This window comes from Myotis davidii, unplaced genomic scaffold (assembly GCF_000327345.1).
Source record: "Myotis davidii unplaced genomic scaffold, ASM32734v1 scaffold79, whole genome shotgun sequence".
Lineage (NCBI taxonomy): Eukaryota > Metazoa > Chordata > Mammalia > Chiroptera > Vespertilionidae > Myotis > Myotis davidii.
In genome coordinates, this window is record NW_006294339.1 from 2,953,848 (window position 1) to 2,964,687 (window position 10,840).

The following is a 10,840-nucleotide window of genomic DNA, read 5'->3' on the forward strand; positions in this document are numbered from 1 at the left end:
TTGCAAGATGACTAGGTGACCTCTGGTTCCATCACCTGCAACCCTGCATTGAATGTATTTCCCAGGGTGGGACTGCTTACCGACTCCTGTGACCTGTCCTGACTCTCTGCATCCATCCCTCCAAAGACCAAGATCGTTCTGCACAAGTGTGCACTTATCACATCCTGAGCTACATCTGTCTCTTCAACAGGGTAGTGAGCAGAGCAGGCACTCAACGATGGAACTAAATCAACACCCTGACATTCGGCAGTGTCTTCTGCTCCTTGTCTGGGGACCAGCTGACCACGGCCTAAAGCTCACCCTAGGAAGTGGAAAGAGAAAGCAACCAACACACCCAGAACCAGTTTGTCCAATGCACAAGCCCCCCTTCTCCTTTAGGCCCTTCTCTGGAACTCCACACTCAATCAGAAAGTCAGGGGAGGCCCAAGGCCGGCCAGGGCAGCACATACACAAAGAAGACAAGGACAAGATACCAACCCAGGGGCTTCGAACCTGTTTATCCCTATCAATACTGCCATGGCACTTCACTGCACAACAGCTTCCCGAGCCTTCCTCCCAGCAACTCCCACGTAGGCTGGCTGAGCAAGGACAACCCTTTGCACCTGTTTCACAGTCAAGAGGATGGACCTCAAGAAGTGAAGCCCCCCCTCCCGCCCGCACCGACCCCGGCTAACAAGTGGTATGAAGCACAAATTTTAATTCAGATTTCTGGTGAGGCCAAGTCGCCAGCTCTCTGGGCCTCACCATCTAGCTCTGTGGCAGCTACATGTGGGAGTGGGACAGGACCACTCTGTCCAACACAGATAAGGCGCGTAGACACCTCAGGGGAGCATTTATCAGTACCAGCCTGTGGCACGAGCCTGCTCTGCCCCGTGCAGGGGTGTGGAGGTGAGACAAGACAGTTGGGATGGAGGGAGGACTCCACAACATGTCAGGGCATCAGAGAGCATCACTGAGAAATTCAAGTCCCTACGGTCAACTTGCTCTCCCAGAAAAATATGCAATTTTCTCTTCCATGATATAAAAATTTGGGGGAGGGGGGGTGGGGTACTTTAAGGCTGTAAAGAGAAAGGAAACAAAATCACCAAGTACTAGCCACAGAGAAACAACCACCATAGTAGGGGATCACCATTTCCCCATTCTACAGATAGGAAAACTGAGTGTTTGAAAGTCTGCCCTGCCAGGAAACGAGAGTGAGAACTGGAGTTCAGGTATGCATCCCAGCTGCCAGTCAGAGCCCAAACCCTTCAAATCCAGAGGATTCAAGGCTCAGGGAAATAAAAGCATAGCACAGAGAGAAACATTCCTAAAACTCATCTCACCAAGGCTACAGGAAACCCCATTACTCTGGCGAATGAAAAACAAACAGTCATTATTGTCTGTTTGCTGTAAGCTCCCAGCAACATGTATTAAAGAAGTTTATGTGAATCGTCTAATGTACTTGTGCCGTGGTCAGAATTATTACCAAGCTAAAGAAGATTAATTTTTCTAAATACTCTAAACCAGTGGTTCTCAACCTTCCTAATGCCACAACCCTTTAATACAGTTCCTCCTGTTGTGGTGACCCCCAACCATAAAATTATTTTCGTTGCTACTTCATAACTGTAATTTTGCTACTGTTATGAATCGTCATGTAAATATCTGATATGCAGGATGTATTTACATTGTTACAAATTGAGCATAATTAAAGCATAGTGATTAATCACAAAAACAATATGTAGTTATATATGTGTTTTCTGATGGTCTTAGGCAACCCGTGAAAGGGTTGTTCGACCCCCAAAGGGGTTGCGACCCACAGGTTGAGAACCGCTGCTCTGAACCCTACATACTATGATATAGGCTACAGCTAGTGTAACATCTCTGTTATCTTGGCTGACAGGCCCTCAAGCACATACACCTCCCTTCCACTTCTCCCTCTTACACTTAAGCACACACACACTCACACACGGAGGTGGGAAGGTCGAGGAAAGGGGGCAAGGCGGCTCTGGCCTCAAGTCCCCACTAGAGAACCTGCCTCCCTCGGAAAATTCAGACAGCCTAAGGGACGCTGCAGGGAGAGCCGGGTGTCTCCCGCTCCCTCAGAGCCAGGGCTGGCACAGAGCTGGCTCTCGGTCCAAGTTTGCAAATGCTCAGCTAACAAAGATGGCATTATGCAAAGACTGGTGCGCACGGCTGGTCTTGGAGTTCAAATGAAGTGACCACTGCCAAAAACTTTGTTTGGGTCCCCACCACTCCCCCCGCCCCACTCCTGCCTTAAAATAAAGGGCAAAGATTTGCAATTTGGGGTCTTGCTGCCACTTGAAACCCATTAAAGTGGCTGCATTGCCTGGGTTCTGGCAAAATGCAATTCCAGTTACTCATTTAGTGTTTAATTAGCTACCGATGGAGGAGTCTGGCAGGCTCCGGGGGGTTAAGAGGACTTGCAGCAAATGGGGGTGGGAGCCCGAAGAAAGGATGCAACCCGAAGTCTAAGCTCCAAAGGGAGAGGAGAAAGAAACAACTGTGTACGTTTTGTTTTCATAATCTGCCACACAAGGGTGCCAAGGGTCAGAGCCAAAGGCAACGCCGTGAACTTGTCAGGACCTCTGGGCAGATAGCTACCCTGGCTTATCACGGGGGACCGCGCTCCCCCAGTTACCAGAGCCCAGCTGCGGCCTTCTCCTCCCATTGCGGCTGCCCGGCCACCCTGGCGTGCCCCTGCTCCCAAAGGCCCTGGCAGGCGTGGACACTCCCTGCCTGGCAGGAACCTCAGCTCAGCACATCCAAGGAGAACCCTCTCAAATATCACTTGGCTATTTCAAACCCACCAAGGACGCTGGACCCCTGCCACTGAGCCACAAATACCTCCACTCGCATGCACGCCCAGGACTCGTAACCAACCCGCCTGCAGAGACAGGTTCCCAGCAGAGGGTGGAGGGGGTCACAGGGGTCACAGGGGTCACAGCTGGGCGGGAGCACAGGGGTAAGGGAGCTCAGGGGCTCCCAATGACAAGGTCCTCGGTAGGGAAACTAAGGCTTAAGACGAGCAAGGTCATGGGACTCCATGTCCACTATACGCCCCAGTTCCTCACTGGGGATCACAGAGGGGTTTGGAATTTGGGGCAGCAGCCCGTGAACCTCCTGAAGTCAGGCACAAAGTCTCCTTTGTGGAGGAACATGCATTCTCTGGAAGGAAAGGCCACAGCTTTTATCACATTTCCCAGCCAAAAGAGCCAGTGCACCGTAACAAGCTCCCTTCCCAGAGCTCAGGTCCCACCTCTGCCAGGGACTCTGCAATTCACCCCTCAGGAACTTCAGCCTATTCTCTGCTAAATTCAGTTCTTCAGTGAACAGGTATGGGCACACTCTGAGTCAAAAGCAAGCATCTTCCCTCCACTGCCTGGCTACATGCCCTTCGACAAAACATCTAAACCCCAAGTCTCAGTTTCCTCATCTGTAAAATGGGGATGAGACCTTAATAAAGCCTGACCAACAGGCAGCGGTGAGGCCAAACCACAACCACATATTGGAAAAGCACTATGAAAAGTACAGCAGCATGAGCTGTGCATGAAACCATCACTGCTCTTTAGCTCCTTCCGCTTCAAGGCCTTATCTGCTCCACTCATTTCTGGCCCCCAAAAGGAAAACACAAAATTAGCTCCCACAAGAAGGGGAAGGACTGCTGGTGGTTGAGAGGACAACAAAGGCACTTCTACCAACCCCACGGATCCTGTGAAGAGGGTCGCCAGGACCCCCCTGGGCCCACAGTGGGGCACGTTTGGCAACTGGGAGTGTCTGCTCCACAAAGGCCAGAACCAGACAAAAATTTAAGAAAGCCCAATGGGACCTCACGAGCTTCACCAACACTCTCAGAACCACTGCTCCAGCCAGAGGGGAACAGCAAGGAAATGACAGGCAGGGTCCCTGTGAGCCTCCTCCATGGCCTCAGGGCTCTTCTGACTATAGACAAATCAATTTCTCAATAAAGTCCACTCGGGGCACCAAGTCCCCCAATGTTCCACGTTATACGTGGTCAGCATCAGGGCACTCGGGCTTATGAACAATGAGCCAAGAAACCCGAAGTTGCCAGATGTGTGGGAGAAAATAGATGGTGACTCAAATAAAAACTCACCAATTCAGAGAAAATTTAAACCCCCTCCCCGCTGAGTCATCTGGCTCACTCCAGGCCCGATCGCCTGGCCTTGGCCTGAGCAGAGCCTTTGAGATCACCCGGATCCATCAACAACCTGCCGGAACACAAAACCACTTACTGCCGTCAGTGAGCCGAGACCAGCATCTTCCGACGGACAGAGGTCCTTTCTGGTCCTTTCTGGCGACTCCGCGTCCCTGCCCAGCAAGCACTTACTACTTACTACCCATCGAGGCCCCAACCTGGTACCTGGGCCACATCGACTCCCCCACAAACCACAAGAATCTCTGAATCTCCCTGATCAAAAACGAAAGGCCAGTTGCTGCACACTCTTATTTATACGGCACTTCATCTTCTATAAAGATTTAAGGTAATGAGTGAACCCACATTAAATTACCTGGCTCAAGATCACCCAGCAAAAATGAAGTCACCGAAAGAACACCCTTCCAGTGTTCCATGGGCTGTTCCAGACCAGGTTACTTACTGACCCCAAAGTACCTATTTTTCCTTTCCGATGTACTTCCTTACTCCTTCATTTAATTAGCATGAATGCCTACTATGTGCAAGGTATTGTGAGCTACAGAGATGAATAGCTCTGTGGATGAATGGTCTCTGGCATGGAAAAGATTAACAAGCTGTGGTTGCAAAGACAACCCTGAATGAGAAGTTAGTCAGAATACTAGTAGGTGTTGCCATGGCCTGTGAGGCCGAGCTGCTGAGTGGGTAAGAGAACCAACTAATTCTGGAGTCAGTTATGACCTGAGCTTAGATCCTAATTCTACCACCAACCAGCTGTGAATGAACCTCTCTGAGCCTCAGTTTCTCCACCTGCAAAATGGAGTTAACATGCCTTCTCTCCCAGGGTCACTGAACCTACAGCACTCAGCACAGGGGCCCAGCACAGGGAAAGCCGCCAACGAAGGCTTTGTATAGGTGGTTTTTTATAGACATTGAGATTAAGGAGTGATCAGAGTGTACAGAAAACTATCCTGAAAATCCTCCACAACAGAGAACATAAAAGATGGACGGAATGTGAATGTGTAAGAGAAGCATGCATTCCAGACAAGAGTCCAGAAAAGAGACTACGGCAATAATTCTAGCAGCAACAAATATGCACTAACGCGATGATAGCCATGGGAATGCAGGAACACATGAAGATTTGAGAAAGACGGTAAGAGTTCCTTTTCTTAATTTTCTTAAATAGTTCTTAATTTTCCATTTGCTTCTTCGTCTTCCCAGCAACTCAATGCTACCTCTTTAACTCCTTCACAAAAGAGACATTCCTTTCCTGTCCCCATTCCTCACTTCATCCCTCCTCCCCCTCAATCTGACTCTTGGGCCACAGGTGGATTCCAATCCAGGAAAAAGGGTTTGGACCCTAAAATCTGCAAATCCCTGGCCTCTTGCTAGTGTCTTCTAAATGCCTACGCCAACTTCAGAAATCACTACCACAATTCTGCTGTCATTTCTTAACAAACTACTGGAAGCAAACCCATGCAAGTTTCCCAACCACCATACCGTTTCAAGGTGGCAGACGGAACCACAAACTGCCAAAGAGGGTCTCACATTACTTACTGGAGCACTAAACGCCGTTAAAAATCATTAGCCTCTGAAAGACAGCTTCAAAAGGTAGCACCGTCACCTGTATCAAGAGATTGGCTTGAAATAGGCACACCTACCCATCCCCCCACTCTAAAATAAAACCATTTGCATAGCAGAAGACTGGCCACACAGGAACTGGCTCTCCATAGTTTTTTGTTTAAAGCACAAGACTTTTACTTGGTGGAAAGGTCAAATTCACCAACTATTTTTCTATGACTAATGCACCTCTGAGCCTCCTCCTCCAACCTCCGGCTCCTGGATGTTCCCAGAACCACATCACAAGGGAACAAGGTACCTCACCTTTCACTACGAAAAGTTTGCTCTGCCGTAAGTACCATTCGCCAGTTTCTCATTCTCAACCCCGGGGAGGGCATGAGGACTGGTGAATCTCCTCGGCACTCCACTCCAAGGGCACTGACTTCTCAGTCACGGCAGAATTTCATCACATTGAATAGTCTCAAATCCAGGCCGCCTCCAGCTGAGCCTCTAACTCCTCGTGTTACAGGGGAAATTTTCACCATAAAGATATTCACAGTAATAGGATTTGCCCACTTGTGAAACTCAACCAGATGGGTTCTGGTCTCCTAGGCCAGTTTCAAACGCTGCACGCAGGGGACACCATGGCCTGGCCAAGGGGGTGGGCCCCGGTGACGATCAGAAAACCAACGTCCATGCCCCAGAGTTTGGGGACTATTCCTTTCCACTTCATGCAGAAGCGTGAGACAAAAATAGACCACCTCTTACGTGCATGTGTGGGAGCATGCGCGCACGCACACACGCACACATACACTTAACCTTCTGCAAGGCCCATGGGAGCAGACTGAAAGGAGGCTGGGAAGACCTTCAGATATTTCCATCTCCCCCCAGAAGATCCTAACCTGTTTCATCTGATCAGAAAGTCTGACACCAACCCAGGTTTGGAGCCCCCCCCCTTTTTTTTGAGGGGGCTGCCATGTATGATGGGACATGGGGCAGGCATCTCTTCTATAAGCATTTCATACATTTCAAAAAACTCATCCAGGTAGACGGTGAACGATTGAACAGAAAGCATTACAATGTGATGACATTAAATATGTTCATAAGAATATTGTGAACACAGGATTATGGACTAGCCAAGGACTTCAAAGTACCCATCATCTCAGCAGACACAACATGAGCCCCCCCCCCGCCCCCCCACCAAAACCAACATAAAACAAACACCCAAAACATAATTTGAAAGATCACTTCCTGGAGAGTAATGCGAAAGTCCATTTCACCAAATTCTCACTCAACACCACTTCTACTCCAAAACACAAAGTTCCTATTTGCTTTATTTTTCTTTTTGGCTGTGGTCCGTTTTTTCTTAAACCAACCAACACCAAAGAGGCTCAGTCCATTCCAGGTTAACTGTCCACTCTGAACATAAACTGCACATGGTTGAGCCCTGCTCAACGCCATTTAATTCTTCAGATGGGTATCTACACACACTTTTGCGTAATTACAACATTATGAAATACCATTCACCAAGTTAGAGCGGTGCTGGGAGGAGGGCACAGGGCGAGGGCAGCGAGGAGGTGGGCAGAGAAGAAAGGCAAGGAGAAAACAAAACCCACTGCCAATTGGCTGTGTATTTGGTTTTGGTCCTAAAGAAGTTAGAGCTATCCAACCCTGTAATTATTGCCAGGATTAAAATTTTGTTACTCACGTAATCATGAAAGGCTTTTGCTTCACTTGAATGTTCACAAGTGTCTCGCCTTTCAGGAGCTGCACAGTAAAGGTCCCAAAATACGCTGCAAGTTGAAAATAAAATAAGATCAGATTACTAATTATGACTCGTGTACACAACGGCAAGTGCACGATGCTCAGTGTTAACAGCACCATGTCTCCCCAAGGCTCAACCCCCCTCTTTTCCAGCCTTCATTGGGCAAAGTTGGCCTAGAAAACAAAATGGACCCAACCCCTCTTGTAGCAAACCAGCTATTTGTAATAAGAGTAATAGTTCTTGCCGAGACCGGTTTGGCTCAGTGGATAGAGCATCGGCCTGCGGACTGAAAGGTCCCAGGTTCGATTCCGGTTAGGGGCATGTACCTGGGTTGCAGGCACATCCCCTGTGGGGGGTGTGCAGGAGGCGGCTGGTAGGTGTTTCTCTCCCATCAATGTTTCTAACTCTCTCTCTCTCTCCCTTTCTCTCTGTAAAAAATCAATAAAATATATTTAAAAAAAAAAAAAAAAAAGAGTAATAGTTCTTATTTATCAGGCACCTACTGTGTGCTAAATGCCTTACACTTTAGACTCTGCTTGTGACGACCACCGTGCTTAAGAGAGGAGATTCACCCCCACTTTATACAGACAGGGAGCACTGAAGCTCAGACACGTTAGTACAACCCACCCCCGCTGGATGCCCAGGCAGACAGGTAGGAATCTGTATGAGAATCCCGGCATCTGGTCTGTGCTCCTTTTGTCGCATCCCTAACCCCAAATGGTTGCATTTAGTCAAAAGGTTAAATTGCCAAAGTCTGGACTATGATTCATAAGCATAGCAAACTGGGTGGTTTGCCCATAAAGGAAACCCACAGGTTCTTAATCCAGGAGCCCATACCCCCACTCTGCTGGACCTCGCCCCCACTCCCAGCCAGGCCCTCCCCTGTTATTCTTATGCAAGAACCACTCCACCCCACCCAACCAAAGAACAAGTATCAGTTAGCCAAAGGTCAACCAGGTATCTTGTCCTTTCATATTGAAATAGAGAGCCCTCCTCAAAGAGGCACCTACCCACTGGTCCAGCAAAGGAGGAATGTGGAGGGGGTGGGGCGGGAGTTATCCCAGCCTCATCCCCCTCCATGAGTTATAGGGTCACTCCAACTCTTCGTATTAAATGAGAGCATACGTACAAGTCCTTTCCCGACCAGTAACGCCCTAGGCAAACACAGGGTCGTCACTGCCTTACATGAGGCCCTGGAAACCCTCTCCAAGGCCCGGGGGTGGAAAGGAACTGAAGGGTAAAATGGGCACCAGAGCAGAAGTCTGATTCCTCCTACAGTGCTCCTGCCCCTGCTGCCAACAGCCAGCATAGAAGGAACCATCTCAGCCGCAGCCCTGCCCGTCATCAGGCAAGCATCTCACTCAAGGTGTATGAGCACAGCGCGGCCCTCTCTGGATTGGCTCCACCACCTCCTCCCACCCCAAGGCCGGGGGTCATTTGCTCAGTGTCAAATCATGAGGCACTTTCTAACAAGACCACGACCTGAGCCCAGAACCACAGACAAGGTGGGAGCCGGTTCAGGAAGATTATAGGTAGGACAGGAAAATCAGGACTTCTTCTAGCTGCAGAGGGGGGCTTGAGAACATTCCTTTCTGCCCTCTAATGCTGCACATATTTGATTAACTCCTCCACACGCCAAAGATTTCTAACATTACAAACTCCCCAGTCCCTTCTAAGTAACTTTTACTCACAAACCTAGATTTCTGACGGTCAGACCCGTCACACCAATCCACACTCCTCTCCAAAAACCACCACAGAAAACCCATCGCCCACTCCGACAGGTCGAATCCTTCTGCCACACCAAGTGCCTCCAACACTGGGCAGTCCCGAGGTTGGCTGAAGTAATGAAAAACTCATTTTCCCTGCACAAGGTAGAACACACACTTCATCCCCCTGCATTTCAAAGCGACCTGAAACAGTAACCTGAGCTGGCGGCCAGGTACACGCGCTAAGATCCCAAGACATGGCACTCCATTTTCCTGAACTCCACCAAAATATCAAAGCCCCTCTGCTCTCTTTTCCTTTTCAAAAGGATGTCAAAGACTCCGCACCGATCAGTCACACAAAACATCCAGGTCTTCCTCCACAGCAGCCGGCTCCCAACTGGCTCCCTCTGACCTTAAGCCTCCCTTCAGCCTGCAGGCAACCTAAGACCAGACGGAGGGGGGTCCCACACCAGCAGGACCCAGGGGCCTGGGGGAGGGTCACAGATAAGTGAGCCCCCAACGACCAACTAAGGGTGCTCTGTGAGGTCGACAGCGACAAGTTAAGGTTTTCAGAAAAATGAAACTTTGTGGTTTTAGGGATGCTGGGAGGGAGAGTCCACAGAGGAGAGGAAGGTCCAGTCAGTCTGAATCAGTATCTTTAAAGGAAGTTGCAGCCCCTTCTTGCTTTTTCTCAGGGTGCCTGGAAAAGGCCACAATGGCCTCTCTCTCTCTCTCTCTCTCTGTCTCTCTCTCTCTCTCTCTCTCTCTCTCTCGGTTTTGAGTTCATAGTAAAAGAAAAAAAGAAAGGATAGGCCAGTTGTAAAACAGACCTGGTATCCCCCTCCACCCCGCCCCACCCCCACTCCCTCTAATTAAAGCAGCATGCAGAATTGACAAAAATCCTTCAAGGTTTTTCGAGCCTGCCTAGCGGCTGGGAGTGAGATGGAAAAGTAAGGAGTTTCTATCCAAACACCAGGCATGATTTAGTAGGCTCTCAATAGGAGGGGAGAGAGGAGGCAAAAACTTCAGGCAGCAGCCTCTTCTGCCCTGTTCACACCGTCCTGCTCCCAGTGCCCGGCTGCCGGCTCCGTGCACCCCGGAGGGGAAGGCTTGGTGGGGTCTCCTCCTGGCTCCCGCCTTTGTTCACTGGGACCAGACAAAACAAACACACACATACACACACAAAACTATCACACAAACTTACCACCACCACGAATGCAAAAACCCAGGTGGTTCGCCCAACGTGATGTTTTTTTCCCATCGAATCTAGAGAGGAGAGAGCAGAGATGGCTTAGAGGAGGAGCAGAGGGAAGGGGTGGGCTGGGGGTTTCCTGGAGCCAAAAGGCTGTGAAGACCAACTAACAATAAATGCCAAAAGGTGATAAAAATTCAAAATGGTGGCCACAGTGGCTGCTCCTGAAAACAAAGGCTCTCAGAAGAGTGGGGAGGCAGGGGTGTCTAGAAATTGGAGGAAGGGGCGAGTCCCACTCACCTCTGACAAGAAGGTCTGTGCAGATTTCTGTGCTCCGACGTGCAGTAAATACTCGTAGACGTATAAAGCTAACCTGGAGCGCGGGCAGGGGGCAGAGAGAGGAAGGTGTCAGGGCGCAGGGCACTGCTCCGGACCCTGCCCGCGGCTCCCGGCCCTGCCCGCGCTGTGCC

General features: G+C 49.7%; 1 protein-coding gene across 1 annotated transcript in view; it reads right to left on the reverse strand.

Annotated features, from left to right (window-relative positions):
- Positions 1 to 10,775, reverse strand: part of SSBP3 (single stranded DNA binding protein 3) — a gene marked incomplete at its 5' end in the record, with an annotated part of 148,992 nt that extends 138,217 nt beyond the window's left edge. Inside the window, 3 exons of the mRNA XM_006768392.2 lie at positions 7,416 to 7,500; positions 10,383 to 10,444; positions 10,671 to 10,775. Of these exons, the coding sequence (XP_006768455.2) occupies positions 7,416 to 7,500; positions 10,383 to 10,444; positions 10,671 to 10,775 (252 nt within the window). The remainder of the gene's footprint in view (positions 1 to 7,415; positions 7,501 to 10,382; positions 10,445 to 10,670) is intronic.
- Positions 10,776 to 10,840: the final 65 nt, after the last annotated feature.